This window comes from Podarcis melisellensis (assembly GCF_964234715.1).
Source record: "Podarcis melisellensis genome assembly, chromosome: 1".
Taxonomy (NCBI): domain Eukaryota; kingdom Metazoa; phylum Chordata; class Lepidosauria; order Squamata; family Lacertidae; genus Podarcis; species Podarcis melisellensis.
This window is the reverse complement of record NC_138528.1, coordinates 127,861,426-127,879,538: the sequence shown is the minus strand read 5'-3', so window position 1 is coordinate 127,879,538 and position 18,113 is coordinate 127,861,426. Positions and strand designations below refer to the sequence as shown.

At 41.0% G+C, this 18,113-nt stretch overlaps 1 protein-coding gene across 1 annotated transcript in view; it reads right to left on the bottom strand.

The window, feature by feature from the left end:
• Positions 1–1,178: 1,178 nt before the first annotated feature.
• Positions 1,179–18,113, bottom strand: part of ADAM23 (ADAM metallopeptidase domain 23) — a 67,703-nt gene continuing 50,768 nt past the window's right edge. The window contains exon 25 of the mRNA XM_081899560.1: positions 1,179–1,522. Coding sequence (XP_081755686.1) covers positions 1,290–1,522 — 233 coding nt within the window. The 3' untranslated portion in view covers positions 1,179–1,289. The remainder of the gene's footprint in view (positions 1,523–18,113) is intronic.

The window sequence follows — 18,113 nt, the reverse complement described above, 5'->3', positions numbered from 1 at the left end:
AATGCACACCTAAGCCCCCACTCCCTTTGCTTAAGCATGGAGAAGCGCTACCTGAACATATACAATGATACCTTTCTTATTTGGCCAAAGGGAGCTGAGCCATGACATTAACAACAAATAGTCTCTAGGAAGTAACATTCGAGACTTGAAAGATACATACTACGCAGGTAACCTCAAAGGAGACATGGCTATTGGGATCACTTTTATAAATGGATGTGGACCTGGGAGGTGAGGTGGTGCTGGGGACTATAAAACAATACATGGGAAAGCCTTAACCTGGTAAAAGCTCTCAATATTTTTATGGGTGTTTAAGGCTTATTTAGGCTTCTTTTCCTTTCGTATAATGTGAGACCGAGAAAGGAAAACAGATGGTAAAATTAAAAGAGTTATTATAAGCTTGGCACTTCTGTGATTGATTTGAGAGGGTGTTGACTTCTTACACTATATACAAAATATCTGCATGACAGCAAATAATGCATTTGAAAAGATTCATTGCATACATATGCACTTTATACATATTAATAGGTTTTGGATGGGTGGGTGTTTTTGTTTTTTGGTTTCAAGCATACAAATTTAAAAAGCACGCCTGTTTTCTGCTAGAACTCCCTGTGTCTGCATGCGATATGCCTTTCAGAGCAAGCCCAGAACCCCTGCTATACAACATGCTACAAAAACTTAAAAGGGGAGCAATGTTTTAAGAAAGCTTTACAACCCGAGAAGATAGACTCACACATAGAACAAAACCCTTAGGAAAATGTGTCATTATCTGAGAACGGCATGGCTAAAATTGCTCATTTTTATATTGAAAACTATACAAGACCTGCAGGACCATAAATAAGGTTGCCCCCAAAATAAAATTGAGATGAATGAGGAATATATATTAGGAAGGGGTTGTACAACTTGGAGAAGAGTGTATCTTGGTGGAACGTGATTTCCTAAGTACCCAGAATCAGCATTTCTATGTTTTGGTTTGTTTTCTTGGTATGCAGACTTGGCTTGGGGTCAGCTTGTTAGCTCGTTTGCTGTATATATGCCATGCAGTTTACCATTTCAAAAGTTAGCTTATCATGCCACTGGAGTCTGTCGTTAATATTAAAAGGTCATGCGAACTCAAGTTATCAGTTATGAAACTTTTTACCTATTTGACTATTTTGAAACAGTTCTCTTATTGCACTTGATTTGTTTGCTCTGTTCTTTGTATTTAAAAAAGTTCGGCCAAAATAGTTCATTTATAACATCTGTCCCATTTCTTATCACCTTAAAAAAGGAGAAATGAGTGGAGGGAGTCTTTAAATGTGAATCTCCGAAAAGGACAAGTTTTCCTTCAGCCCTTTCATAAGTATCTCCACTTGCCATTTGTAGTAAATCGCTCGTCTTAATTTTCTTCTGCAGTGACGTACTTTCTGTGCAGCTACTACAAAAAGCCACCATGTCTGGAATCCAGTAATGCACAGAAAAGCTCTTCCAAGGAGTTCCTTAGATACCCTGCTGACTTGGATCGTATCTTCTCTTTTTGACATTTCTTCCAGTTAAAGAGGAGACAAATAGTAGGACAGGGAAACAAGAAATATGTCAGTTAGGCATAATTGAAAACAAGGTCATGTTTTCATCATCACACTATGTAGTAAGGGCTCACACTAAGACGCTTGAGATGTAAACTGGAAATAAACCCGTTTCATATTAGGATGGGCTTTAAAGCTCAATTCTGATACCAATTCTTAAGGATTCTACAGAATATGAAGCTGTATTCACCCCCTTTTCTGTAATATCACTGATATGCCATAGATTATTGCTGCCAAAAGTCGCTGTTCTGAAAGGCTTCAATGAAGCCAAACTATAAAACAATTTGTGGGTCCCCTGTGTGAGCCTTTACTACAATAGGGAACAAAATACTTCCAGTCTCCAGCAGCAGATGCCAAGAAACTGCTTGTGAAGAAGAATGGACACCAGAACGTGTTAGTTGCGCCACTGCAATTTTGCTGCTGTTGTTAGCAAACAAAACTTTTTGTAGAAACGTCCATTCTCCTATTATACCAGTACTGTATATAAATAAACAGCAAGACATTACAAGGCAACACAAAAACTGGATGCAACCTCCCCATAATCTGGCTTTATGTGGGGCATCAAGCAAGGGGCTCATGCATTTAGTCTTAATACTGGGCATGTGTGCCGCTACCGCCACCAAATTGTCATGCAGTAAAACATAGAGCAGGATTTCACAGATTCCCTAACGGCAAGGAACATAAAGCCTTGGGTCTCCTCCACTGCATGCTCCTGCAACGGTGGCTGCAGTGAATAGAATTTAAACATCAGTTGTTGCGCTTATTGTGGTAAGTTGTGGATAACGGCAAAAAGACAGTTATTTTCAGGCTTCGCTTTTGTGCCACGTAACTAACTCAAACATGCACTTTTCAGATCAGTACATTATTGCATAAGAACCCTTTTTCATTGCCTTTTGTACACAGAATTATGTCCCCAAATATGTGCTATTAACCACAGTGATTGCACTATTCCCATAGAATGGAGTAATCTCGCTACTGCTCATTCAGCAATGGTGGGTCTGACATTTCTAACGCAGTGAGATCAGGTTTTTGCTTTCGTTTTTACTTTTCTACCTTGGAATACCAGCATAAATTGCCTAAAAGATAAGTATCACCAATGGCAGCTGTTGTGGATAGACCATGATTCTCTGTAGACCTGCTGCATTTTGTATCACACAGCCTACTGGCTTCACTGAATGTTCTTTTACTGTACTTACGTGCATATATAACTGAGAATAACATTTTGTGCATCTAATCCACAAAAGCTTAAACCATAATGAATCAGTTAGTTTACAATCCTATTTTCACTTACCTTGGAGTAAGCGCCATTGCACTCAATGGGACTTACAATGAGTAGACATGCAGACATGTACAGGTTTGCACTGTTTGTGTTTAAAGGTACCATAGGACTCTCGCTGTTCTAGCCGCAACAGAGTAATGGATAACTCTGAAATTTAGTATGAATAATAAAGACACTGTCTCTGCTAACAATGTTTGCATACCTCACAATGCTTTTCATGATGGAGAGAGTTTTAAAGCAATGCCAAAACCTGTATTCTAAATTATATGAATTCAAAGTCAGTTTTTCACAATAATACAATTAACCTTGCATTGATAGAGGTACTAAAACAATGCGGTTCAAAAGCAACAGAACAGTGCAATTATGGGCAAGGCTTTTTGCTTTGGTTTACAACATACAAAATGTAACTGACAGTTTATAAAACTCAGATCTCAATAGACATGAAAACTACATAGCTAGAAATGCTCTGTTAGGACAGATTCCGTCTCTCAGTACTAATACTTACAGTACAATCCTTTGCATGTCTACTCAAGAGCAAGTCTCATTTACTTCAATGGGACTTTCTTCCAAGTAAGCGTGCGCAAGACTACATCATAAGCTAACTACCGTCTTGGTGATAAAAGTTTGCATGTTATTTTTCCTCTAAGAAATCACGAAAAGTTGTGACACTGTAGACATGAGATCACACCTTCGGACCTCAGGTTGTATTCCATACTTTCCAAGCTACTATTCTTGCCTCCCCCAGAGAAAACGCTAAGTAGAATCCACCTTATCTCATGTCCCTCTAAAAACTGAAAGCAAAAGAGGGTGGGGAAAGGATATAGCTATTTTCTGCACTGCAAAGCAAGAAAGAAATGCACCTGCAGACTCAGAAACTGTCTTTTCGACCAGGAAATATTTTCCTCTTTTCAAAATATTAAAAATGTCTTTATTCTTCTTTTTTTTAAAAAAAACAAAACCCTAGGATGCATATCATCACTTTATCTTTGTTTGTAAAATAGTACATTGGTAATACTAAGCATTTAACCCTCCATTGTAAAAAAAAAAAATTCTGCAGATCTTCATACAAAATGAAACGAGTGAGAAGAATATAAAGAATGCATCTCCTCTGCCCTCCCTCATACTGGATCCTTTAATTATTGTATATTGACAAGGCTAACATTAGAAAACAGTACTTGCTGTGTCTGTTGGAAGAAAAGAGATGTACTGTATCTGTAGCATATCAGCCCAACAATTAAACAAGGCTTGTGGTCTTCCCTTATTTGCAAAATGTATGGCTTAATTGCATGATGTGAGATCATGGCAAGCAAACTAGAGTGACCTGAGTTTTCACACCTTCAGCAGCTTTTAAAACCACCCAGGATTATTCTACTGGTACACAATCAGCCCTCAAATGTTTATTATGCTTTCCATCGGCTGCACTACAGCAGTTGACACCAGCAGCTTGCTGTCATGATCCATCAGCTGATCAGACGTTAAGGCTCGCAACTGTTCAATCGTAGCTGCCCATGTGATGCCAGGTTCAGAGTGGATGGGTGTGGCTTTGGGGAAACAGCCTCACAGGCCAAACTGGGACCTTGGGTGGGCCTTAACTATATCTATGGGCCAGAGGTTGCTCATTCATGATTTAAAGAGATGATAGAGCTGGTTGCCAACAGTCCACAGGGCAGATCTTGCTACTCAAGCAAATTCATGTGGCTCCTGAGGGACACACTTCAATGATACACCTCTCATTTAGATTTTCAATGTGTGGCCACACCTGTGCCTGCCTACATTCCCTGCACACTTATATTCTTACTGATGGAGTTAGCCTCACTACTGAGGTCAATGCTTCCAGCCCCTGGGCAACAGTCAGGAAAACAGAATATAGTCTCCCACAAACAAAGTTGTACCATCTCTGGTACAAAGAGAGGAAGGGAGAGGGCAAGCTTCTGCACAACGTATTACAGAGACAGAGATCGAGCAACACTGCCAGTCTTACAAAAACACAGTGCTGCTTCTTCACCCTGCATGAGGTCAAGACTGATTCCTTTCCTGCCTTAACACGTACACTAAAAACACTTTGACAAGTACCTGCCACATCACACCGCAAGAGAGAAGATACTGCTAAAAAAGAATAATGTACATATTCCATCATGCACAGCGTCTCAGTACAATTCTCTCCAACTATCTATGTTACAAAGAATTCAAGTTTGTTTGTTTTAATTAAAAGGATTGTAAAAACCATGCACACGTATTTCAGTCGTTTATGGGTGCACACATAGAAACTGGGGGCTTGTCCTGCAGGCTCTTCTTATGTTCCCAGGGGACCCATACAAGGCTGCTTAGGGCAAAACGTTTGGGAAAATCATGAAGGAAATTATCAGGAAAATCGGTTGTGTCTAGAAATGTTAAACAGAAAGGTTATTTAAATGAAACCTTTCACAGTTGAGAAAACAGATAAAAAAGTTCTTATATGAACACCTAAATTTGTACTGTTCAACTGAACAGTATTATTTTAAAATTCTGAAGACTGGATACAAAATGGTTTGTATCAGGACCTGCATGAGCAGAAAACTGCTTAAGCAGACATTTCCTACCCTTTTTGTCCTCAATGGGGTCCTCTGGGCCGCCTGAAAAGCCACTCCTTGCCTCCTCTTGAATTTCATCAGCCTCCTCCCTCTCAGGCCCCCATGCCCCCTCTCCCACCCTGTTCAGATAATCAGAAGTGGCTTTTCGGAAGATGCTGGGCTACAATGTAGACAAGGGGCCAAGGAAAGCTCTGCTGGAGTGAGTGGCTTTCTGCTTGCACAAATCGGGATCCAAACCCAAATAAAGTTCAGAAAAATGAGTATTCATGAATTAAATGTATGGTTCTGTGCCTGCTGTGTTGGGATACAGCTCTGAAACACAGACACCATCAAAACCTTTGACACCAGAGCCGCGTCCCGCTGCTTTGCAGTGAATTTTCTTTCTTCCATTCCTACCAAATTATCATAAACATTCTCGGCTCCACAATAACCCTCACACATACTCAATGAAGCAGCAAAATATAAGGAGGCCTACCTGGGCTAGGCCTCTTCCACACAGTGAATACTTCTTTCAGTTTTACCCCAAAGAAACATGCACTTCAAGCTGTGAGCTAGGCGAGGCCATCATATTTGAGGTTCTGCTACAGAATAAAATACTTTCATTTTAAATTAATAAGAGAACTGTTGTGATACTTCTAGAGAACCGTTGTCCATACCGGGGAACCAAATTATTTCGTTGTATATATATTGTACACTAGAATGACACACAGGATGCAAAGTATTATCTAAGTGAGAAATATATGCTACAGATGAATGACTAAAGTGTGCATGGACAAAAGTCAAAAGGATCAATATAGTATTATGTAGTTTATAAGGAAATTGGGAGGGAGGTCATGAAGTTTAATAACCCAGTAAGTACACTGACACACACACACACAATCACACACAAACCCCCACACATTCTTTATTAAAATAGAAATATATGTGCCTGAAGTCAAAATTTGAATCTTTTATATGTATTTCACTGATGGGGTTTTGTGTCAATTTTCTATATTCAACACATACAACAAAGACTTATGATTTTACTATGGTGATCCCATGATACAGAGTGTCAGCATGCACAAACTTCCATGGAAAACTTAGAACTCCATTAAGAGGCAAGTAATTTGCCTCATGGATCTGAGCTCCAATAACTGATCAGTTACACAAACTGAATGTTGGTTTTAGGTAAGCATTATATTTCCTGATCATAAGTAAACTGCAATATTGATCAGATCTGAATTTATGTCATAATTCTGTATGTAAAAAAACGACGTGATAAATAAATGCTCAAGCAATACCATTTTAGCGTAACTCTTTATGACTATTTACATTGAAAGACTGAGAGCATTTGTGAATGATAATAAATCACAGGTGGTTCAGAATGGATAATGGGTGGTTTATTAATTTAATGGGGTTCATCTCAATAAAACTAACACCTTCGAGTGAATGTTTTGAATGGCATGAAGCATGGCATAAAGTTTGGGGACCTAATCCAACCTCTGAACAATTTATTTCTGCTCTGCCACCAAGACTCCACAATTTTGGTGGCAGCGGCAAAACAATTATTTTTATGTAGACACTGCACTGGGGTGGGCAGAGCCCAGCACCTTGAAAGATATGCAAATCATCCACTCCACAAATATCAGATTGATCATTTGATGAGCGGAGAGTGTGATAACACCTGCTTTGTGCAGATCAGCAACAGTGTGTGTGCGTGCGTGCGTGCGTGCGTGCGTGCGAGTGTGTGTGCTTAGGCAAGAGTATGTGTGGAATCTGGCACGAGCCCCACAGAAGGTTGGGCCAACAATGAATGTGGCTCTTAGGCAGTGGCATAGCGTGGGGGGTGCAGGGGGGGCTGGCCGCACCGGGCGCAACATCTGGGGGTTAGGGTTAGGGGGCGCAAATCCACGGGTTAGGGGGCACAAATTACTTGCCTTGCCCCGGGTGCTGACAACCCACGCTATGCCACTGCTCTTAGGCAATCCTAGCAACAGTAATTGTAGCTGCTGCATTCACAGAACCTTCCCCAAAGTTCAATGCTATATATAGTGCAGATCATCTACTGAATGAAAGATAGTGCAGATCATCTACTGAATGGGAAGGGTAGGAGGAGGTGGAATCATGGAATTGAAGAGTTGGAAGGGACCCTGAGGGACATCCAAGTCCAACTCCCTGCAATGCAGAAAGGGAGGACTTAGACAAATCCAAGTGTTTCCTTCTCTCCCCAGATGATCCGTGCTGTCAGATACTGACAGCAAGAGCCATCTGGTAGGAAGGGTGTGCAAAGAGATAGAGAAGATGCTTCTAATACTACAATAGAGGAAGCCATCTTGGTGTCCTTAAGAAAGCCCTATACGGCCTAGGACCCTCGTACCTACGGGACCGCCTCTCCTGGTATGTCCCACGGAGGACCTTACGGTCTTCAAACAAAAATATATTGGAGGTCCCGGGCCACAGGGAGGTTAGGCTGGCCTCAACCAGAGCCAGGGCTTTTTTGGCCTTGGCCCCGATCTGGTGGAACGCTCTGTCACAAGAGACTAGGGCCCTGCGGGACTTGACATCTTTCCGCAGGGCCTGCAAGACAGAGCTGTTCCACCAGGCCTTTGGCCAGGGCACAGCCTGACTCCCTCCTTTGGCAATCTTCACAGAACTCTAGCCCAATGGTTGCCATCAATTTGATCTGAATTAATTTTATAATGAAATGATTTTAGAATGATGTATTATTTTACTGTTGTTAGCCGCCCTGAGCCCGGCTTCGGCTGGGGAGGGCGGAATATAAACAAAAATTTGTTGTTGTTGTTTTTATTATTATTATGCTGTTGGACTATTGCGTCACAGTAATCTTCACTTCTAATTACAACTGGTGGAACATATTTATTTACTGATTATACTGCCCTTCATCCATAGGGCGGTTCACATATCACAGCATCTTAATGTTAGCTGTTATCTTATAAATGAAAGGGATGGTTCCCAAGTAAACTCTCTGAGAAAAAGGGATTTCTCAAAAGAGTAACAGAGATTGCAAACGAATTTCCATAAACGAACTTACGCACCAGGCACTGACTAGTATGTCTTAAATTTTTGTCATCTCAATGCCTTAGCAAATTTCAAAACCTTACAGTGGGGGAAGCTGTTGGGGGTGGGGAGGAGAAGGGAATATATAGTTTGAGTAGAGACTGGCAGAGAAGGAGTTAGGTCTCAACTTTTCCCTTACCCGAAGCGGTTTTTCATCTTTTAAATGCATTTGTATATAACAACCGTCTTCAACAGCAGAACTAGCATGATGGAGAATGCACGCCTATTGAGAACCCATCAGCACCATCTCCCTCCCTCCCCTCCAATGCTTTGTGTTACTTCTAGCAAGATAACATGCACGACATGGCTTCACTGTGCTGAAAATTCCCTTGTGCTAGCAAGCAGCAGCTAAGCAGAAGCACAGAGGACAAAGAAACTTTCAAAAGACAAGGTCATGTCAAGGTTGATACCAACTGTTGCCTGCAGGACAACAGCCATGCATTCTCCATATTTTCTAATTTTGCTCTAAAAATCAGTTCAGACAGCTAGGTTGACATGCCTGCTGTGAACGCAGAGGGCGGGCTGCCAGCAGATTTGTACTGAGGCACCAACCTTCAGGGCTGTACTTTGCATGATTAAAACAGCTCACTGAAAAGTGCTTTGCCACTGGAAGAGATCCCCTGAGAAGGTGCAAATTCATACAATCTGTCAATCTGGTGTATATTTTTATATTCTAGTTCCTGGATACCTGAGCATGTTCAGGCGCAGGTACATCTAGACTCTAGAATTCCTACCATAATGGGAAAGTTCCTATAAGGTGTTTATAACAGCACAAGCAGATAAACAGTACAGTGGTACCTTGGTTTAAGAACAGCTTAGTTTATGAACAACTTTGATTAAGAATGCTGCTAACCCGGAAGTAAGTGTTTTGGTTTGTGAACTTTGCCTTGGAAGCAGAACATGTTCCGCTTCCTGTTGAGTGTTTTCCATTTGTAAATTGAGTCCCCCGCTGCTATGGGAAAGCACGGCTTGGTTTAAGAATGCTTTGGTTTAAGAACAGACTTCCGGAACGGATTAAGTTCGTAAACCAAGGTACCACTATACGTTCCCCATTTTAAATCAGCATTTTGGCTCACATTCATTGAGGCCGTTAATCTTAATCTACTGGTTTTGCTATTTTGACAACTTTGCATCCTGGTGACAACTTTGAGATTTTGTAACACATATTTTAGCCCTTTCACTAAACACAGATTTATTACAGTAAAATATTACCGGAGATCTTGTAGCAGGAACTCAAAATTTAGTGATGTAAGCAGAAGAGAGATATGCCATAGCCACTGAAGAGAAGACATGCGGCATTGCTTACTTAAAGCCCCATCCTGTCCCCCCAAGGACAATAGCTGCTACCAGGATGGCACCAGCGATGGAGCCTATTATAAGATTGGTGGCACTAGGACCTGTGACAAAGGATTATGGGAAGAAAGACATAAGAACCAACCACTTAATTAATTCACATCAAGGGAAATGTAATCAAGCAATTTTAAATAAGTGTGCTATTCAATTACTTTAAACAAACATTGTGAAAAAGGGCCAAACTTATTTAATCTCTCTCTTGCTCAAACATGAATACACAGAATAAACCCACTGAAATCAATGGACTTATTCCACTGATTTTAATGGTCCCATTCCAAGTATGTTTTAGTTGGATACCACCCTGTTTGCATTTCCAAATTAATTCCTTACCGGAATATCTGCTGTTACTGAAACTCCCAACTCCAGTTCAAATGTATCCAAACTTATTACTATTACATATACCTAACCATGCTGCAACATTCAAATATTAGAAGTCATAGGGTGTTTTTGCTGTGTTTTGCTTTGATAAGACAGTCAACTGTTTTAAAAAGCTTACAGTATATCCAATCTCTAACGGTGTTTGAATTACTTTCGGAGAAGAAGCAACCACAGATGTGGAGCAAGCAGGGGTGACTAATGGGTCCAAGAGCCCATTCTTTTTGACCCCTTCACTCTCCAGGTGCATCGATGAGAGAATGTCACTGTTTATCGGAGTACATGAATTTTGTAAAGAACATTATGCTGTGAGATTAGTTTCAATACACCTGGTCCTAATAACAAAAGAGCACCACCCAGGGAACAAGGAGAAAAAGCATATCTACACAGGGTTTAAGACTTTCTGATTATATTGCTGTATGCTGTTTGCATGCTGCTGCTAAAAAATCACATTTAAACAGTAGCACCAGTGTTTGAAAGAAAATGTAGGCTTTGCAACACCGAGAGGCCGAATATTGTCACCTGCTCAAAATCATTTTGTGGAGCAAGCCACTGTTCACTTTAGTCCTGGTCCTAATGCCCAGGAGCAGGAAATGTATCCCTAGATCCCTTCCCCTCCTGGATACAGAGGGTAAGCACAGGAACATCTGATTTTATTACCTGTTGAGGGACAGGGAGTGGGGGGCGGGGTGTGTGAGCTGCTTGATATCAGTTTCCCCACAAAATATAACCGATGCTGTAAGAACGACACTGTCCAGTTGTCCATCTGTGCAAATATAGTGTGAGACATTCTACCTGCTCGTTATCAAGTACTCGTTATCAAGTGCTAAAAGGACTATGCCCGGAGGTAATCTCTGCATAGAACCTCATCACATCACCAGACTCACCCTTGCTGCATTGGAGTGAGTTCCAGAAAGGCAGGTGGGGGGGAAAAATCAAAGAACACTCCAGGTGAAATATCTTCCTCACCTTCCCACAGGCTCGTCCACCATCAGTTGCCCCGTGGGAAGGATTCCTGGAGGCCTCAGAGCCTGCTCTAGGATGGACTCTCTCCCACCCCACCAACTGCCCTGTGGGAAGGACCCAACCAAGCAAATAGGCCAATAAGCCTACTCCATCTGGACTCTTCGGCTCCATCACCCAAAAGGCCACCTGTCACCAACTGCCCTGTGGGAAAGGATGCTGCTGACTTTATATGTTGATATTGTTTATTGTGGTTATCAAGAATTTATTTTAATGCTCATTGTAAATTCGTCTTGGAAGGATTTGTAACCTTCATTATAAATAAATAAAATAAGATAGTAGAGCAAAGGTTATGCTTTTATAATCTGTATTTTGTTATGAGTTTGGTTTTTCAGATATTCTGCAACTATACAAGGATTATTGACACAAAAGCAGACCTCGTTTGTTGCCAAAAAACAAATATTTGCCAAATAAACAGAGAAGAAAGCAAACACTGTATAAAACAAATACACTGGGCACCTCTATGAACACATTCCAGAAATTATTAAGCAGACAAAAATTGCAGGCATAAAATATGTGGTGGACGCTAGAACTGAAGATTACCTTCTACCACCCAAGAATGGGAGTTTGCCTATAAGGAAATCAATGCTGATCACATAGCAACACTGTTCTGGAGAGATTGGACCTTGCTTCAGTAATCTATGCAGCAGTCACCAGTTAAGGCTGAAATGTGATGTGCATGGTACTGCCTTGGGGACAGTCTGAACTTCAACTGGTACTGAATGCTGCTGTTTGGTTGCTGATGAGAGGAAGATGAGTGGAGCATCTGTATCAGCTGCACTGGTCACCTGTGCATTTTCAGACCCGACTCAAAATGCTGTCTTAAATCTTTAAAGCCTTTGATGTGTTTGGGATTGAGTTATCCGAAGGACCTTTTGCCCACACAAACTAATGTAATGCTGCTAAAAGGCATTCCTAGCCATAGACCTCACCTACACTTCCACAGCCAACGCCCAAAGCTGGTCCTTTGGAGGCGTGCAGTCCCAGTGACGTCACTCCTCCTAGATCAGCCAGCTTCCCCACCTCAGTCTTGTCTGGATGAAGCCTGGATTAAGCCTCCAAAGGCAATTCCACAGCCTTCCTAGGAGTTGCCAGTGGAAATGAGGTGATCTTGGGTCCCTTTATCATGCAAAATTTGTTTCTCTCTACCTGCTTTCTCTGCCCTTTTGCTTAATTTCCAGATCAAAGAAGACTTTGAAAAATTCAGATTGTTATAATCGTTATTACCAGAAATAACTATGTGCGTATTGAAGTAAGTTAATTCAAATACACAGGAGTAACAGTTCCTGTTGTCTCCCTTCGCTGCATTAGTTAGCAAGGCTGGGGGGGGGTATCCTCCAGAATGAAGGGCAGAGGGAACTTCTAGGATGGGGGAAATGCCCCAAACTGGGCTTTGATAAATCAGTGGTTGCAAATCTTATAGGCACCCACCTGGGAGTCCCGCTAAAATTAGCAGGGCTCGCTTATGAGTAGACAATGTGTAGGATTCACAGTTAAGGGAATTCATGCAATGTTAAATTTCCTGTCTTCTTCTCCTCAAACCAGCCTCCTTCCTCTTGGGGGAAGTGCGGAGCAGATGGGAAACCTACTTTCTATGAACTTCCTGAACTCAATTTTTAATAATAATAATAATAATACAAATTCTACTGTCATTAATGTAAGACAAATGATAGAAAATCGTGGATATACGAAACCAGTGTCCTTGTCACTTCCTGCCTTTATATAACCTGAGGCAGATACACAGAGTGTGCAAATACATTTTAAAATTATTATAGAAATTACAGGAGCAAAGTAACTTGTTGATCCTATTAAAAAAAGAGATCATGTTCAAGGGAACAGTCAGCAAAATGCAGGTGAGTTGCTCACTGTTAAAAATGAAAAGAAGCAAAAAGAAATAACTGCAGTGAAAGGTTAAACCTGGTCTGTGATATATTTCCACAAAGAATATCAAATGATTTTATCCCATATCTATTTCTAATCCCATGGATCAGTGGCATAAATGTCAATCAATGTGTTCATAACAGAAACTGATCTATCTCAAAATAATATAGCAAATATCCATAGTTTTAAAGCCCCAATCCATCTTTAGACATGTGTAACAGATGACTTTGGATAAACATCAAAAGACACCTCTGGCCAGGCCAGATGAGCACTGTGGTACAGATGAGGCTGCACATCCAGCAGTAATATCTGTTTATCTGTTGGCTTAATGTGCAGAAGCCTGTTGTCATGTACAGAGCTTCCCTACTGAATCAGAGCATAACATGGAACATGGAACACTATTGGTCTAGGACTACTAAAAACCCTAAAGAAAGAAGAGTCAACAGTTATTAAAAGCTGACTATTGTTCTACTTTCTTATTATTCAACTTGGATTGTTTATGTGCTGTTACACTTAATACCAATGGCAATAAACCAAATTTTATCAAATAGTCTAAGTTGTCTATTAGAAAGCATTTGGCAATGACTAATAATGTTTTTTTAAAAAAAATCTTTTTATAGAATTTAGAGCATAGAAAACATGTAAACATCGAACTGCGTTATATAAGATTCACATACATTGTTTTATGCCCCACATTGTCCCAGACAGGAGAGGGTTAAACACTGCATGAGCATATCACATGACACAGACATCCAAATCACATGACAAATACGGTCACCACAGAACACAAAGCTAATGGGATAGTACACAGAGGGCTCAGATGCGTACAGTTACCTCACACACTAGGCACCAAACATGAAACTCTTAGACTAAGAAATATGCTTACTCTATTCCCCACCCTGTGCCTCCAAAAATCACCCCCAGAGCCAGAATGGTCCCTGCCACTGCACCTATAAGTCTGTTAGTGGCCATGCTCACTGTATAGAGGGAAAAGGGAACACTTTTTAAAAAGCAAGTCATCATGTACACAGAAGATGTCTGAAAAGAAGAATTTTAAATGGCACCCCAAAATGATAAAAAATACTTTCTTCCATTTGATTTTTACAGCCATTTAGAATTACGGAATTATCAGAGATTATATTTGCCTGAATTTGACGCACGTCCCCTATTTAAAAGCTGCCTCCATTTTGTAACTGAGCAGTGCTTTGTAAGTAATAGGTGTGATCCGTACCCCCATGGGTGCAGCCACATGCGGGGGAATGGAAATGGCATAGGGCTCATTGGAGTTCTGTATTCTCCTTACTCCCACCCACCCACCCAAGCTGGCGTTCAGCTCCATATACTGCAACACACTGGTCATTAAAAGAAAAAAAGAAAACCATTCATGTTCTATATATATTAAGGCAGCCATCCCTTTCCTTAACACGGTCTGGCATGTAGGGTTACTTGCTCTGAGAACAAGTGGCCAGGATTCTGGGGAAGAGGGGGATAGACTGTAAATGCATGGGTCTCCTGTTGTAACGAATGAACGGCTGATATGCATATCGCCGAAGGCCACTAAAGCTCTATGGCAATGCCCTCCTTTCCATTTTAAGAGGGGACACGATTTTTAAACCTTCACAAATAATGAAACTGTTTTGTAACATCACAGGTATACTGCATACCGACCAATAAAGCACAAGAAAGGCATTGTTTACATTTATGAGTGTTTTAGAAACGCGTCTGAAAATTCCTTGCGCTCTCTTACTATGGGCCGAATTATTCTTCACTGCACCTTACGTTTCGTTATGCAAGGCGAAGCATCTTGACCAATTTTATGGGAATACAGCATTCCAAGTAGCAATGTACCAAACTTGTGCATCATATAAACTTCATGGCTGCCACTTTCTCTAAAGGTTTCTATGTTGTCATTTTTCATTATAAGGCCTACTTATGATTGCAGGGAAGAGCAAGGAAATGTTAGAGACAAATAAAAAGGCCACTAGTTTATTTTTAACTTTTAATACATTTCCAAGTGGAAACAATGGAATTACAGTGGTGCCTCGCAAGACGAAAAGAATCCGTTCCGCGAGTCTCTTCGTCTTGCGGTTTTTTTGTCTTGCGAAGCAAGCCCATTAGCGGTTTAGCGGATTACCGCTATTAGCGGCTTAGTGGATCAGCTGATAAGCGGCTTAGCGGATCAGCTGTCAAGCGGCTTAGCGGATCAGCTGATAAGCGGCTTAGCGGCTCAGCTGTTAAGGGGCTTAGCGGCTCAGCTGATAAGCGGCTTAGCGGCTCAGCTGTTAAGCGGCTTAGCGGCTCAGCTGTTAAGCGGCTTAGCAGCTTGGGAAAAAGGGGGGGAGGGAAAACCCCGCAGGACATTTTTGTCTTGCAAAGCAAGCCCATAGGAAATTTGTTTTGCGAAGCACCTCCAAAACGGAAAACCCTTTCGTCTAGCGGGTTTTCTGTCTTGCGAGGCATTCGTCTTGCGGGGCACCACTGTAATAGATGTTGCACATGTCTGAAGACGCTTAATTACCTATTTAGCTCATTCTTAAAGAGAAGGGAGGTCTCAGCTCCGCTTTCTACCTTCCTCTACTGTCTCCAGAATCCAGCGCAAATGAAATCAAATTTCTTATCCTTCCTACAAGCTACCCAGAAAACATACTTCTTTAGCACACCAAGATTAGTGGCATGACTTTGGGCCTCTCTTTTCATTTTGTTCTATTATGTAACACCCAAATATGTACTGTATTTTTCGTCCCATAGGACGCTCCGTCCCATAGGACGCACCTAGGTTTTTTGGGGGGAAATAAAGGGGGGGGGAAATTCCTTTATTTCCCCCCCAAAAGCAGGTCGGGGAAACCGAACCAGGTCGAGGAACAGCAGGATGGCGGCGCTGCGCCTCCCTGCTGTCCCCCGAGCTTGTGGGGCTGGCTGATGTCTGTCCGGCGCGCTGGGTGCTCTGCTTCAGGGCGCCCCGCCCGCCGGGCGGCAGGCTGCTATCCGCAGCGTGGGGAGCCCTGCGGGGAACCCCTGCAGGGCTCCCCACGCTGCGGATGTGTTCCCGAAGTGCCGGGCGCTCTGCTTTCATGGCGCCCGACGCTCCGGGAAGCAGGCTACTATCCGCAGCCTAGACAGCCCTGCGGGAACTCCCGCAGGGCTGCCTAGGCTGCAGATGTCTTCCTGAAGCCTGGAGAGCGAGAGGGGTTGGTGCGCACCAACCCCTCTCGCTCTCCAAGCTTCAGCGAAAGCCTGCATTCGCCCCATAGGACGCACCCAGATTTCCCCTTCATTTTCGTAGGGGGGAAAGTGCGTCCTATAGGGCGAAAAATACGGTAATTGTTTGGGGACAAGAACTCTTGAAAAAGTAGGGCCAGGATTAAAGAACTATATTACTAGTTTTTAGGGCCAGCAATGCTTTGAATTCTGTGTTGCATGCAATCATCTTTTAGTAGTGACCAAAGGTTCAAAAACCATTTATTATGTAGTGTAGGTCAAAACTTCCACTGACCATGCACAAGTCCTTAAGGATGTTATTTGAACACCACCCTATAATTTTTCTTGACCTTTATTCTTCTTCAAGAGTCCCAACTATTATACTGAATGTAGTTTATTTCTTTTTTTGAATAAATTCCTTCTATCTTTATCACGCTTAGAAATGAAAGAAGGTATATTTCAATTTATGCATTGTGTTTACACATAACATTTTGTTTTTAAAAAACCTACCATGACTTTTAAAAAACAAACAAATGCAATCATTATTCATGATTTGGTTTTTATCTCTGCGACTCATTACTTGTACTGATTATTTCATTCACAGAGATAGGAAGCCATTCCATGAAAGAATAAAACATTGTCTCTCATATGTTAAAGTTCAAATGGGTTGGGCTTGATGTGTTTGAACTACAATTTAGAACAAAAACCATGGGACCTCCATTCTAATGCCTAATTTTGTAGTTTTGGTTAGAGACAACTGCAGAAACAACTAGAAGGGTAAAGATTTTTTGAATGTAAATTGTGTTTTAGATGGAAGCTCTATTCTTAGATGAATTTGGGAAATATGGATATCTGATTATAAAATGTTGGCAAATTATCCTGATTTCACAGTTAAATTTGTTACCATAGCCCACTGAAAATTAGCTTTTTCAGGAAAATAGTTTAACTTTTATTATAATCCATTAGAGACCTTCTGGCTGATTATATATTTCAGAGTTAAGTGTATTTATCTATATCTGAAACTGACACTGATTTTAGATCCTGAAATACAGGAAAATGAAAAAGGAACTGATGGATGATAAGTTCTGACAGAAATGCAATTATGCACGAGGAACAGAAGTTAATCAATTATCTTAACATAACTTACTGGTTTATATAACATCTGTAATAATTAAAAATGCATAAATATATGGTATTATAATTGATAAGACAATCTATCTATAAGACAAATCTAAAAAACAACAACCTACAAATTTGGTTTTTTCCTGATTTACATGGTTAAACATTTAACAGATACAGTACTTCTTTGAAGATCTTGTTTAGGTTTTGCTGAATGCTCACAATTTTAAAGACAGGGAGAGCAAAGAAAAATCTTATGCAATGAAAGAGTTTGATATTTTTGTCTGAATGTCGAATGCACTCTGATTTCAGAAGATAATTTTATATGTTCACCTATTCATAAGTCCCAAATACAGCTAAACAGGTTTAAGGTTCTCATAACAGAATCCATGTCACCTTAACCTTAAGCATGGTTTCTGACCTACTTCTTTCAGAAAATATTTTTGTTTCACGAATGCTTTTAAATAAGTGACTGGTTGGCTATGAAGAAGTAAAATAATAAATTAGCGGCATATGCTGGAATGCTGCAGAGTATAACTCAAAAGCAGATTATCTTTTCAGATCTAGGGCATTTGGATCCTTAGATAATGGACCATCACCGGGAATTTTTTCACTGGGATACAAGAAAAGTATGCAAGCAAGTATGGATATGCAAACAGAGTTTTGCTGCCCAATTATGTATTAGCACACCTCACT